Below are 15,541 nucleotides of genomic sequence, written 5' to 3'. Positions count from 1 at the left end.
GATGGGGGTAAACATTCTGGACCATCCCTGCGAGATACCAACTTCTTCCAATTCAACACTCGCTGCGGTGCGGTGCGGTGCGGTGCGGTGCGGCAGCCTAGAATACCCTGCTTCGATTCCCCATATGGGTGCTCAAGTGATGCCCATTTCTGGTGCCCCCTGCCGTGAGACGACTGGAATACTGCAAAAAGCTGCGCACAACTATACTCCTTCACTCACTCACACACTCAGCATGACATAAGCGCATGGAACATATAACGAATTAAACCGAAGGAAGCAATCGGGCTGTATGTACACATGCCCAAACAAACACAGTGACACAGTGTAGGCGCTCCCAGCTGGATCGGCCGGTGTAGGAAAACAAATATACACGAATATGGCACGGGGGGTGAGACCTTGCTGTCGTGGGGCTGAGACCCTTGTGTCACCCTACAGATCGGGGTAACATGTTTTAATGATGAAGCAGGAAGTTCACAAACTGCCTTACACACCAATACTACATAGACAGAGCAATAGAACAAGCCGCAGATCTAAGGTTACATATCATATTATTCTCAGTGTTAACACATGAGAAAAAAGGTCCTTCAGAAATTCGTTCAGTAAGGTCAGACATTGTCAGAGAAACGGAATGTACACAATATGTGATTACTAAAACAAAAGTCCTAACAATAGAAGCATACGTACACTGCCATTATTGGTATTGAATCTTAAACAGCCTGCAGTTGGATTTTAACTTTCTCAACTTTATATTTTATAAGGCTGAACGAGATGCAATGCAACATATTTAAGGCCTCCCAGAACATATCACTTAGTTGTCGTTAGGCGGTTCGTATGGTCACTTTGACCTTGTCTGCCGTTTCAAGACACTCCCAAACACCCAGACACTTTATAACGTACAATCTATTGCATATGGACGCGATGACTTCTGGTTTATTAATACAGGTTTGTTTACTGTGAAGTGAAATCTGAAACAAGAAACCACGCAATTCGACAATGTCAACGATGTCCATTCACTCTAAATATGACGACATATCTGTTCGACAAAGAAATAGACACATAAATAACACAACTATCAAACGCCTTGTAATAAGTACGAAATTGTAATAAAGGTAAGGTCATAGCAGGCTGGACCGTTGGCAGTAGGCTAGACTGACATTTAGTCCCAGAAATATAGGTATCTTTTTTTCAAAATACAGCATATATCTACAACATAAAACCGAATAGAATCCAAATGGAGCCCAGGGCTGAGGCAATGTTGACTAGCCAAATAATTATAGACTTGAGTTGAACTTATGAGTTAAGTAAATTAAATTTATTTTGTAGGGCCTGGGAGACAGACTAGCATTATGTGTGTTAAAATATCATTGGTGACGCAGAGCGAAGATCAGACGTGGCTTGATGGCTGTTGTGGTGTGTCATGGGTGCCGAGCGGGATGGTTCTAACTAGTTTTATGGTTTTCTCCTTCTGGACCCATAGAAGAGACGTAGATTGTGAACAATGAAGGGAAACTGACAACGCCGTCATGTAGCTGGAATATTGCTGAGTGCGGCGTTAAACAAAAAACAATAAAAAAACATGCGTATCAATAAGATCAGATCAGATAACGTTGCAGGTGAATATTGAAAGATTGATGACAAATGATGAAATCACACTTCAATTTTCTTTCATTTGTGTGTTATCTGCTTGGAACGTTGACGTTGATGTTGATGATGATATGGTCGTTGACGAGAACATGGATATGGAATAGTGTGTGTGTGTGTGTGTGTGTGTGTGTGTAGCCTTAGATACATCTCAGTCACGTTGTGTAATGGGAAAGTAATTGAAGGAAATGAGTTTCATATGTTTCTTCCAGTTAAATAATAGGGTGATATTTCGGCTAAACTGTTCAATATGCCAGGAGCCAAGCACAGGGGCCATATTTTGTTAAATGTTGTCTGGCATCATTACGTTCATTTGTCCTCAAATAAACAATTTTTATCGTCTCAAACTCAATGGCCAACGCGGAATGAAAGTTACTCGAGAAATCATTAAACATGTTAAATTGACCCTGCATCCCAGGTTTACAACTAATGCTCCGAAGTAAGAATAAGCTTTCTTTTAACCCATTTAGACATAATTTAAATCTTCTCTGTTTTAAAGTGAATATTTGATAGTGATTCATAAACACACGCGCATGATATAGTCGGACTCGTACAATCGACTCTTTTACCTGTAAAAGAAAAGGAAAAGGTTTTGTCACTTTTATTTAGTATCTGCCACCCAAATTCGAAAATCTTTCACACTCACACACACGCACTCGCAAACGCACACACACGCACGCACGTACACACACACAAAGCCTTCCCATCAATATCGGTCGGTTTGGGGATCAAACTATAGTGAAACCTTAATGACCCGGACACATCGAAGTAACATGATGGTCCCGAGATCGATAATCCTGACCCGCAATATGGCATTCCGCTTGTCGCAAACTACCCAAAAGTATAGACCTTGGAACTTAGGGGTTGGTTGTTTGGTTGTTTTGTTATTTAACGCCGCACTCAGCAATATTCCAGCTATATGACGGCGGTCTGTAAATAATCGAGTCTGGACCAGACAATCCAGCGATTAATATCATGAGCATCGATCAACGCAATTGGGATCGATGACATTCATCAACCAAGTCAGCGAGCCTGACCACCCGATCCCGTTAGTCGCCTTTGACGACAAGCATGGGTTGCTGAAGACCTATTCTAACATGGTTACACTCTATTTGCAAACAGAAGTGATGTCCCGGTGCCTAACTAACGATTCACTTTCTATGTATTACAACAATCACAGCCTATGGCGTCTACGTTTCACAACTTTTGACGTACATTCAAGCATGATCTTTGTACCCCAAGATTTCATAGAGCATCATACGACTCTTATTCAAAAGTTGTTTGATCAAGGTTATAACATTCAAGGCCTCATTTAAGCTTTCAAAAGTGGCATTTCGAAATAGTTTTGACTTGTACCTTATGTTCCCGTGATGTTTTTTAAGTGAACAATTGACTTGCCTGTGCATGTGTTTGTGACGTGTGCCACTGGTGGGGCAGGATACGCTCACATTTTCACGAAAACCTGGTATCACGACTATTTGATAGTGATTCACATGATCATGACATAATAGGAATCATACAATGGATTTGGCAGATATTTCTTAGAAATATGGAAAAAGTTTTGTCGCTTTTATTTATATACAATAAAGGCCCAAGTGGTTTATTAGTTACGGCATAAAAGGTAACTAAATACCGGAGGGAAATTAACATTTAATATACAAGCAATTAAAATAAAAGGGGTCGTCCCTCAATCTGGAATCTTGTCAATAGTGGTCCGAGAAGGAATTTGTTTGCTTTTCATTAATGTGAAGTACCATCGGTCAAGCCTTCAAGAGTGCACAGCTGGTCTTCATTGACCTTTGTTGGTGGGCACACGCTAAGCTGACCAATCGAAAACCAACAACAGCGTGTTTTCTTGAGTTATTCCGTTCCAATATGTGTACAGTTCCAACCGAAATACCCAAGACAATGGTTCCACGTAATAATAATAATAATAATAATAATAATAATAATAATAATAACAACAACAATAATAACAATAATAACAATAACAATGTAATAGTTAGCTGCAGTGTCATGATATGCTCAACACAATGTACCATGTCTATGTCTGAGGAGTGGATGGTTGCAGATTTTGAAACAATATGCCCATTAATGAGTATAAAGGTTAACGCCACTTTGAACAGTAGTACATAACGTGGGACATCTTCCCGAGGCAAGTGAGTTAACTGACTTTTAAATGTCCAGTTTCCACCCTTGCCGAACTAGGCTGGTATTATGGAGTTACATTTTGGCTGGACTAACGAGTCTATGCATAGTCCAATCAAAATCGCACACGCGCACGAAATCGAAATCCAGTTTGTAAACTATCATGCAGTTTTCGGCCGATTGCAGGATTTGCAAAACATGTGCACCGCAAACTCGTTGTCAACAGATATTTTCCTAATCTTTTCATGTTTTTAATCAAGGTTCTCACGTGATTTGATGTACTTCACGATGTAAGACCCGTTTTATCACAATATAGATCTTGATTATCGATCAGATCGTCTTGACTGGGCGCAGTCATTTTGTTTGAAACAAATGCAAGTGACACGAGAGATGGAATCTGACTGGTCAATAGGAGAGGCATAGGAGAGCCCAGAAATTCCAGCCTCGTTCGGCAAGGGTGGAAACTGGATTTTTGTAGTCAGTTAACTCTCTTGTCTCGGGAAGATGAAAGTGGGAGGAAATGTCGTGTACCACTTTGTTAAAACCTACGAGAATTTTGCTGACAAAGATGCTGACAAGGATCATGATCAGGGAGAATCTTGAATTCGAACCCGCGATAAGTGGGTCCTGCTGCAGCTTAGTACACAGAATCGCGGAGCCTCAGACACGTGGACCACCTTTGCCCCCTTTGTTAATGAGCTTATGTTGTTTCCGACGCTCTGATCCCAATGTGATACAACAGCCAGTAAGGATAGGAAGGACAGGAGGGCCAGTGGTTGATAGCACGAATAACTATCCACTCCGTCGTAAGACACGCATTCACTTAAGTCACACATTATAACTAATGTCCGTTTTCACACAAACGTGGGGTAGTTGAGCCTGTTTGTCATGGATCTAAGTGGGTATTTTGTCAAACCGTCAGAAGCCTTACACACCCTGGGTTGCTTTTCCAGTTGACTTATCGAAGTGTGACCTTGCTTACAGTAACACCGACTGCTTTAACTCAGCTCACACTGCCGAATACAAACTCTTTCCACGTGAATCAGATCCGTCAAGTCTGGGGCAAGTTTCAGTCTTTTACCTCCGCTTCTTCAGCTGCTGTGTGATATTCAGTTGCAAATTTGTTTTATAATCTTGTGGACGTTGTTGAACTATTTCTCAGCCCTACTTGTACATTTGGATGCTCACGTTAATGTTGGCAAACTGGTGTGGTAGATCATCGTGTGTTGGTTATGTACATGTCAACTCGCCTTATATCAGACGATAGTGTGGATTTTCACAGGTGTTGGCACATTCGTTCTATTTGTAAGCTACATCGAACTCAGGTTTAATGTGTGCCGTCAGTGAATTTCTTTTGAAATACTTTTGCACAAGTGACACTATAAACATATTACAATATTTATATACGTTGATCATAGATAAAGACGATAATAACCTCGTTAATCCGGATTGTGTCTCCCACTGAAATCGTTCGGATTAAGTGAGGTGAGGTGAGGTGAGGTGAGGTGAGGTGAGGTGAGGTGAGATGGAGTGGGGTAGGGTGGGGTGGGATAGTATGGGATGGGATGGGATGGGGTGGGATGGGATGGGATGGGATGGGATGGGGTGAGTTGAGTTGAGTTGAGGAGAGGTGAGGTGAGGTGAGGTGAGATGGGGTGGGGTGGTGTGAGGTGAGGTAAGGAGAGGTAAGGTGAGATGAGGTGAAGTGAGTTAAGGTGAGGTGAGGTGAGGTATTGTACTTAAATAGCGAATAAAGTCACTTTGTATTTGTTTTCGTGTTGCAAGTAGTATAGGGGTTTCCGGATTAACAGGGTCTGGAATATCGAGGTTTCAATGTTCTGAAATGACACGGTCCCTTTCTTGTTTTGACACAAAAGTTGTTACATAATATTTTTATTTCAAGTTAGCGAATAATCATAACTTTACACTTTCCTTGACATGAATAAAATACAATTTTCGAAGCAACACAGGTGATTAAAGCATCATGTTTATCGTGCTTGAATTCGTATACCATATTAATACATCTTCTTTCCTCGATAACATAAAAACGGCAAACTTCCAGGATTTCACCTCTGTGCAAAGTCTCAGCCTAACTGTGCGACACTTTGAGGTGCTGTTAAGGAAACATTTGCCGAACTGTGTGTCAACGAAGCACATCAGCTGAGGCAAACATTTAGTCTGGGAAGAGTTATGTCCCTTACCTGTTGTTCTTTTCTTTCTGTTCATTTTCGCATCACTGACAACATAACACCGCTTTCTTCTGTTTTAATTATATGTACCTGTATACATGATACATATGTGAAGGTAATAGGGAATAATAGATCGAAGTCAACGCATCCTAACCATTTTCCTATCAGTAGACATGTTTGACCATAAAACAAAATTGTTCCTAATCAGCCAGTTCGGGTTTTAATTAATATCCTTCTGCACAAACATTGGGTTGAGCAAATTCAATGCGTCACATCTCAAATTTAGATTGACATCTTTTAAGAAACATCTCCCAAAAAACAAAGGTACCACTGCTTGTATTTCAAAACCGCGGAGGAGGCCGTGTTGACCAAGGTGTATCCTAAGTAGCCGTTGGTTGACCTATGTTAGCACATATCAACTGATTTACGTCATACTTCGGTTGACCTAAGTTGCCCATATCTACTGAACCCCCGTGGGGACACTCTGGTTAGCAACAGCCAAGTGACGTCATCGTTAAAGCTATTTGGTTTCATTTATTGACCCAATCATGATCAAAAGCATTTTAATGAATATAATTAACTAGGTATTGATAACATATGTGTGTTCTGATGTGCGTCAGGGAAATTTAACTATCGCGTCTTGATATAAATACTTTAGAATCAACAATGCAACTTTGATGATTGTTTTGCATCTCTCTGTCTGATATTGTACAGGCTATTTTGGAATTCTTGTCGTTGATATGCATCAAATAGAAAAGATACAATGTCAGATTTGTCAAGCATTCAAATACCTGTTTACCTTTCATAGTTGTGTGTCATAGCAATACACATGGCTAATACGTTTCTCCTTCTCCTGGCAGACATTTTGTATAATATCTATGGTTGCATGTTTCGGGGACTGCCCTAAGTTATCCTTGATTAACTCAGGCTGAACTTCAGCCTTGCTCACTGTATGAGATGTCCATGGGGGTATAGTAATTCTATCCTTATATTCGACAAACCTAGATAAGCGGACAGTAAAGGAGGCCAGTCTGTTATCGGGACGACTTGTTCTTATTTTTTTCTATAATCTAGAAATATTATTTAAACTAATATTGCGTTAGAGACTAGTTGAACCTAGTCAACCTCGGTTGACCCAGGTCACTCAAATTTTACTAATCCGACGCACTTACCATCAAAACCAAAACCAGGAATCAGTCTTTCTGCACAAACATGGCTTGAAACGTTCATAAAATGCAAACATCAGCGAAAATAGTTCTACTCCGTACTGTCCACTGTATCCAGTAACGTGGGTCCCCTTTTTTTCATTTTTCTCGACAAAAGGTTTCAAAACCATTCACGTCTAATTAGAGAAGAGAGTAGGACCTTTATGACCCCTGATATGCATACGACACACCTGTCGTGTTCCCACTGTACTGGCAGAATGGCGGCGACACGTCTCTCCCTTCTGTACCGTATGGCATGGTGTGCAGTGTTAGTCGCCACAGGTAGGTGTCAGACATGACTGTGTACTTGTGCACCGGTTTCTCATTCCTCAGACAACTTATATCTTGGTATATTGTATCTACCCACAAGGTCATATCATGCCCTCACTCTCTGGTTTGACTGACTTTAAAACAACATTCAATCGTTTACTCAATCGCTTTGCTGTATGGACGCTTGTGTGTCTGTTTGTGTGTTTTGCCACCTTCTCTGTATGTGTGTGTGCGTGCGTGTGTGTCTGTAAGCGACGTGTACGTCCACTATCTGTTTGTGCGTGTATGTGTTTGAGTGTGTGTATGCGTGCGTGCGTGCGTGTGCGTGTTTGTCTGTGTTTGTCTGTCCATAATGTGTGTGTATCTATGTGTCCGTGCTACTCTTCCTAGGTGTGTATGTGTGTGTGTATGTGTGTGTATGTGTGCGTGTGTGTGTATTTTGTGTTGTGTGTTTGTGTGCTCATGTGTGTGTGTTTGCGTGCGTGCGTGTACGTGTGTGAGTTTGTATTTCTGCCTATCTATCTATGTATCTTTTCTGGTGACGACGGAGAAGAGTAGGCCCCCAGTACCTCTGTCTTTCGCCGGATCATTAATCTCTGCCTGGGGATTACCTGAAACAATAGGTCTCCAATGTATGTGTGTGTGTGCGCGCGTGCGCGCGCGCGAGTGCGTGCGTGTGCGTATCCGTGTGTGAGAGCGTATACGTGTGTGCGAGCGTTCGTGCGTGCGCGCATGCGTGTATGTATCTCTTCTATGGGACAACGGGGATGTATAGGTTTTCAGCGTGTGTATGTTTGTGTTGTGTTTGTGATGTGTTTGTGTTTGTACCCATGTTTGTTGTAGGATACATGAGTAACAGATGGTGACAGGGGACACGGGTGTCGTCAAAAGCGTCGCAATTCGCAGTGCAGAGTTGCGTCCCTTGGGGACGCCAGGAACCTATGGTCGTGGGTTCGAATACCGGTTCTCCCGATTATGTTTCTAGGTTTGTCAGCACCATACCGTGCTCGTGAGTTACGCAATCACTTCGGGCCTCCCATATTAAGCTGACAAGACGTGATATAACTGTTCAAAGCGGCGTTAAACTCTCATTCACTCAGATGTTGATATGGATGTCATAAAGTGTCTCTCTGGTTGACATCGTTGTCCAAATGCTACCAGCAACTGGTCTGCCTTGCCAGGACACGGACATTTACAGATGTCGCCTTGGAATATTGCTGACAGCGGCGTAAACCAACATTCTCTCGCCCGCTGCCTTCCAAGCCATAAGTCTATCGCATGCCGGTGTGTATACATGTTATCAGTATGGATGTATAAATCACTTTATGTCTAGGTGACTCATTCTCTGTCTACGGTTCCAGTCACTGCCGATGTCATGTATCAGTCACCTTTACAGACTATCTTCACGTTTGCCCGGGGGCGGTCGGGTAGCCTAGTGGTTAAAGCGTTCGCTCGTCACGCCGCAGACCCGGGTTCGATTCCCGACATGGGTACAATGTGTGAATCCCATTTCTGGTGTCCCCCGCCGTGATATTGCTGGAATATTGCTAAAAGCGGCGTAAAATCATACTCACTCACTCACTCACTCACGTTTGCCCGCTAGTATCTTTATTACTTTCTTCTTCTTATCACCATCACACGATTCTATGACCATACAACACCCATTCTACATTTATAAAACCACCCCGCCACTCCATTCACAAGCTGTGACACATCAGTGTTTAAAATTAAAATGAGATTTTAATCAATATGTTGTTCCTTTAAGGTTCAGTCTGTTCTATTGAGGACAGATTGGCCGTCGATACGAATAGAAGGCTTTTAACTCAACCTTTTTGCGTTTCGTTTCTTGATCTTATTAAGAACTGGATTCATTTCATTTGGTTTTGCTTGAATTTAGAAATGTTTTTATTACATTAGCTTCAGCTATATGTCCCAATGGTTTTGTTCGCCATGACGATTCGTGCTACAAGGTCTTCCTGATACCTACAACGTGGCCAGAGGCGATCGTAAGTCTGCCAACAGCGATAAAACGTAGCATCAACAAATATAGAGACATTTTCCTCCGATTAAAGTTACCACGGAGGAAACACCGCACGCAAAAAGAGTATTGGACCAATCCTAATTGTTATATCGCTGTCACTACAATTCAGAATGTAATAATTTTACAGCCCTATGTTTCCGAAGCTTATCTCTAGTAGACACCAAATAAATCTAATTTTAAATACATTCAGACAATCTTTCTGTGTGCGGTTAAGATGATTTGCCTTAAGAATGTATTAATCTATTCTGACACGGTGACCATTGGCCCTATTCTGGTCAAACAGTATTGTCACAACTTGGGCAATGTGTTTATTTCAGTGTCTGTAGTCTTTTGTCAGATCATTGCAGAAATCACCTATTGCACCTATTCTCCCTATTAAAATATCTTACTGATCCGGATTGAGAAAGAAATTTTTTCTTATTGTATTTTATTTTCTTTATTATGCTTGAATCATTGGTATGTTATAGTGAATTGAAACCTCTGAATGATAAAACTGAATCGAGTATTTTCATGGTAGAATGTACGATAAGGCTATTGTTGATTCCCCACTCAGTCACTACTATTTTGATTCACGTTCAACAAATCGATTGTAGGACAAGAGACGCCATGTCAATGAGTGAAACCAATGACAAAGATCACTCCGAGGATCGAGACTACCCAGTGGCGCGCAATCTAAAATAAACCCCATCTGTTTTAAGTGTATTACAAAAAAAGAAATGATTTTGTTTGTGGCCAGAAAGGAAAAATATAAGAAATGCCATTGAAAATATATGTAAGATTACCAAGTTAATTTATTCAAAGAAATAGGCGGTTGTTAAAAAAACACATAAAAGGTATTAATCGTGGGTGCAGCGCCGGATATTAGTTTTTGCAAATGGAGTTCCGCCAAATCTTTTTCATCTCTCATTTACCTGTGGGCCTGTAGGCAAACAGTTCAAATGTCATACTCTTAGACCACAGTGGGCAGATGCGAAATGCTGGACCACTTGTATCTTTGTACTTGTTGACACAGTGTGTACCAGCTGCGTAATATAACGAAAAACTAGCATGTATTCTACCTGTTGACAACAGCAGATGTAATGTACAAATATATCACGGGTCCATCCTCAAACGCCCACATCTCCCCATTGCTGTTCCCGCCTACAGAGTGAAATTCATAGTTGTAGATCCACGTTGTCAGTGCAGATACATTTAGTTCCAGCGTAAACGTCGGGAAGTACATCTCTCTCTCTCTCTCTCTCTCTCTCTCTCTCTGTCTCTCTCTCTGTGTCTCTCTCTCTCTCTCTGCCTCTCTCTCTCTCTCTCTCTCGTATTATTATTTTTTAGATATTGGCGTAATTTGCTCTGTGTGCAATAGTGATATTGTTTTTCTATTTCAACGTGTTTCTATTACCTTTCCCCTTAAATTTCGTCGATAAGCATTCAAAGATCATCGTTGCTCCATCTGGCAGAAATGAGACAATCACATTCACATACTTGTGCGTTTGAGAGTGATTTCCATGTTACCAAGCCAAAACCATCTGCAATGGTCCCCACAATCGACATGCCTTTTAAAATGATGGTCCATCGCGGTGGATGTTATAGCTACATGTATATAAACACTACAAACAAATAATGAATTGTTATGGTAATACATGCGCCGTAAATAATATAATTACCATTAAAAGTCAGTGAGGTTTTATTGGTGATGACAAAATAAAAAAATACTCTTCAGGGGAGATCAGTACTTACAAATTTAAAATTAACAACAAATTTATAATCAAATGTATTTTGATGATTTTCCTTTGCTGTCATATTTGGAAGTCTGATTGGAAATAAAGTATCAACGAGTAAACATTTGTGTACCAGTACACATTTCAGTGACTATGTATGTACCTGTCACAGACGTACTCAAAGTAAACTGTTCAATAACCAGCAGATGTTATCTCTCTGACGTCCACCAAAAACACAGTACCACCTCACAAGGCGGATGAAACATACTGAACTCGGCAGTTCTTCTGCTGTGAAATCCGAAGAGACATATTCATTTTTATGTTTCGCAAATGAAGGCAACTTGTAACAAGCCAAACCAAGAGATCGACTTTTTGACTTTCAAACGAAAGGCTGGGTCATAATGATCGATGTATAATTAGGTTGCCTTTGTGTTACCTGACGTATTGTAAATATCTGTCTGAAATAATCACACAATGTTTTGCCTTTGTCTTCTATAAACTTCTTCTTCTTCTTCTTCTACACAAATAAACGTGTACAATTTACTTTCATAATTGTTTTATTCTGCAAGTCATAAACATGCAGTGGAGGAAGAATTTGACACAATGGTAATTAATACATAGTGGAACATATCATATGAGACTATCTGTTGACGTCCGGACTCAACACTGTCAGCATATCCACAGTGACCAGCGGGATAAAATAATTAATATATAAATACTTCATGTAAAGATGAAACCTGATATTTATGACTCATCAACAACAATATTTACCCCCAAAGAGTCGAAGGTTATTTTCCAGTGTTTATAAAGGCAGGGAGCTAAAAAAACAACTGTAAAAGTTTCTTTTCATTTTGAAATCACCATAGCAACCCCGTAAATAGCAAAATAAAACAAATAAATTACATTGTTCCGCAGTTTCTGTATCTGTATACCTGTAGGCTGTCATCATGTGATCACGGAAGATCAATCAGTTACGGATGAAATGAACCATGACTTGATAATTTCTGACGCAGTGAATATTTTATATATGACAGTAGTGTAATCTTTCCCTGGTTGATGCTATATATTCTACATCCACATGTACACTGCATCATCCACATAGTAGCTAATGACCTCTAGTAACTAATGGGTCTCTTGATGATCCTGATATTCGATCAGTGAGTTGCACAGTATACGACAATGTAAAGTTATGCCCCTAATGGTATGAACATGATATAAATATATTTTTCAGATATTCTGCGAAGCATTTGGAGCCAAACTTGCCGAAATCTCCACAGCATCTGAGCAACATTTTTTGGAATCTTACCTTGCAACGTTAAAATGTAAGTCGTAAAAGGACCATGTAATTTTATGATCAAAGGATATATTCATTGCACTTACTGAAATTTCAGGTTGGCAAAGGTAATGTTAAAATAAATAATTGTGCCAAAGATTTTCGTTGTGAAATATTGAAACTTGGGGCAGAGGTATCCAGTCAACTTAACTGAAGAGCTGATGGCTACAATGTTAGACCTGGCTGATCATGTGCCATCGCGCCCCAATGGCATGGAAATTTGCTTAGTCATTTACATGTGATTCTACTGAACTATGTTTTCATTGTAAACTTATGTTTCTTATGATTGTCTAAGAAGGTGTACAATAACAAAGTATGGCATTAGTGCCTGTGTCTTTTCAATAGTCGTTACATCCGCAATAATATTCGGGATGGTACTTTGTGACAAACTGTAAATCGTGGTAATGCATGAATATGTTATTGAGGGCAATACATGCGCATAGTAGTAACTATTTCATCCCACTGTATTTAACAATGTTGAAATGTTCCCATGTGTTGATGCTATGTTCAACAGTGATTTCGCTCATTTTTTTGTGAGTCGGACATTTTGAAAGAAGAGTCAGTTCTCCAAAATTCTATTTCAAGGTTTGATTCGTCTTCACCGGTTGTATATAAGAACGAAAAGTCTCAAACTGATACATACAATACCTTTCTGATGATATAATCTGCACAGTTAACACAGAAGCACAGGCTGTTTAATCTGTATTCCTGCCTCTGTCAGCCTCTGTAAACACCATTGACGTCTGGATCGGCGGAAGTGACCTCATCGCTGAAGGAAATTTCATGTGGTCTTGGTCTGGAGACCCTATTGTCTACTCAAACTGGGTCCCAGGAGAACCTAATTCCTTGGGGGACGAGGATTGCATGGCTCTCTTCACATCTCGTAACTTCATGTGGAACAATGCCCCATGCGAGACTAATCAGATGTTTTTGTGCGAGATACCGTGAGTTATAGTATAGTCATGAAAACATAATTGAGGAATGATTCTTTTTCTGGAAGCATTAATACAAGAAACAGTTGAAAACATTAACATTACGCCCAGTTCACCGATGTTTACGATCGACATCGGTAATAGAAGCTGTGACGTACCAACTAATATTGTTAGTGTAGCACTGTTGTCATGACTGAGAGCTTTTCTTCTTCGGCTAAATAATGATACTAGAAAATATGCTGTTAAAATAAGGATCTGTGTGTTGGTCTATCCGGGCTATGAACGATTGGTACATGCTTTCGTTTTCTTTTCAGGGGCAGTGCTTATCAAGGATCTGCTATCATTGGTTAAGCTTGGGAACTACTGACAGGCAATTGCAGTAACTGTTTGAATAAACGCATTGGAACGAAGTTTCTTTTGGTAGTCTTATATACTTAAACATGTTTTTTTCTGTCATGGTGTGTGTGTGATGGAAGTTGGGTATGATTTAATGGAATATTCAAGCTACCACACAGCATTGGGCTCCAAGACCGGGCTACTACATAATACCAATATGGGTATTGAACCAAGGTCTCTTCGGCGGGATGGACGAACGCTTCAACCAATATTCCACGGAGCTATGGATGCATGTTCGTATTTCATTGAGATGGTGATGATTCATCACGATGAGAATTTAAACTCTTCAGGATTGCAAATGACAACCACATCTTTGTTGTCGAGACCGCATCTTGTTCACAAGCACCGAAGATACAAAAGATGGCAATGTACCTTCAAAGAGTGTCAGATTTTTATCATCCACAAACTACTTAAATAAGTACTAGTAACTCGTTTGAAATTCACTCAAGGGTCATGTATGTGGGTATTGTAAACTCTGCTATACTAACGATGTGTGCTTCTCTCATGGCAGAACACGACCACCGTTTAGCGAAGGCATAAAGCCATGATCAATGGTTCGTGAATGTAAGTGTGTGAAGTTGTCGCCTCCACTCTGATTGACGCTGTTCCTTCTTGTTGTCACAGAAATACGGATATGAATGTCTATAGGGAATTTCTTGTAATAGACAAAAGCCCGAAGGTGATGTCACCGATGATGGCCAGTGGTATATCACGGCGTTGGCGATGTGAAGTTGCAGGCATACCGGGAGTACAACAAACAACTATGAGAATAGATACTGACTTTTTGTTGCCTTTGAAGGCAGAAACATTACACTAATAAAAGCCACAAAACCCTTTACTTGTTCATAAGAAATATCTGTCAAAAGCATGTCTTCTACTTGCAAGAAGATTTCACAACAGTTATTGGTACACGCTTACACTGAAAATAACTCATAGATAAGGATAAATATACATTTATGTACCTAAACACACTTTACTCTAATAAACAACACCATTAAAGTGTAATAATTGATGAAAAGAATATGTTGAGAAACTGGCTATATAACATACGGCGTACGCATGCATGGTGCGTGTCGTCAATATATAATTACACCGAACCGATATTATAGCATTTTGCGTCATTTTAGTGGTCTATTTACGGTGTGGATCAGGAGTTTATAACCCCAGGGTAACTAGCCGCTCCCCTTTGATCGATGGTATATGTGGCAATGTAAGGTGTCCACATTACAACTGTCTAGCTAGCTCCAAGACCTTTATTGTAGTCGTTATGTGGAGACTTATGGACACCGGGGAAATCTTTACTACTGTGGTAGGGTTGTATGGGGACTTGGCCTTTTAAATGTGGAGCTACACGCAAATGTGGAGTACATGTATGCCAGAATGTTCAGTTGTGAAAAAGTTATCAAGGCAGTGATCATGAAAATGTATATACCATGTATTAATGTTAATAAGGTTTGTGAGGAGTTGATTGGATATTCACTACACCCACAACGTCCCACCACCCCGAACTGCGTTGTATAAAGGGGGATGGTGATGGCGAGGGAGTAGGTACATGGTAGTGAGAATGGTGGTCAACGTGGTGGTGAGAACGATGATGATGGTTTGATGGTGGTGATGTCTAATGCGGTGGTGAATGGTAGTCGGTGTGATGTTGTTTGTGATGGTGGTTCTAAG

The 15,541-nt window shown here is 40.4% G+C and overlaps 1 protein-coding gene across 1 annotated transcript; it reads left to right on the top strand.

The window, feature by feature from the left end:
- Window positions 1-7,359: 7,359 nt before the first annotated feature.
- Window positions 7,360-13,882, top strand: LOC139463955 (echinoidin-like). Its single transcript, XM_071245423.1, has 5 exons — window positions 7,360-7,465; window positions 9,371-9,459; window positions 12,438-12,528; window positions 13,261-13,483; window positions 13,786-13,882. The coding sequence occupies exons 1-5, from the start codon at window positions 7,360-7,362 to the stop codon at window positions 13,820-13,822; spliced, it is 546 nt and encodes a 181-aa protein (XP_071101524.1). The 3' UTR covers window positions 13,823-13,882.
- The last annotated feature ends 1,659 nt before the right edge of the window (window positions 13,883-15,541 follow it).

The sequence above is a fragment of the Haliotis cracherodii genome, unplaced genomic scaffold, assembly GCF_022045235.1.
Source record: "Haliotis cracherodii isolate W230 unplaced genomic scaffold, xgHalCrac1.p SCAF_16, whole genome shotgun sequence".
Classification (NCBI taxonomy): domain Eukaryota; kingdom Metazoa; phylum Mollusca; class Gastropoda; order Lepetellida; family Haliotidae; genus Haliotis; species Haliotis cracherodii.
This window is presented reverse-complemented; position numbering and strand designations above follow the sequence as displayed.

Excerpts from the sequence above, each read along its gene's own strand:
- LOC139463955 (XM_071245423.1), top strand. The coding sequence starts at position 7,360 with ATGCATACGACACACCTGTCGTGTTCCCACTGTACTGGCAGAATGGCG. Across the intron at positions 7,466-9,370 it reads TGCAGTGTTAGTCGCCACAG|CTTCAGCTATATGTCCCAAT; the intron begins GTAGGTGTCAGA and ends TTATTACATTAG. Across the intron at positions 13,484-13,785 it reads ATGTTTTTGTGCGAGATACC|GGGCAGTGCTTATCAAGGAT; the intron begins GTGAGTTATAGT and ends TTTTCTTTTCAG.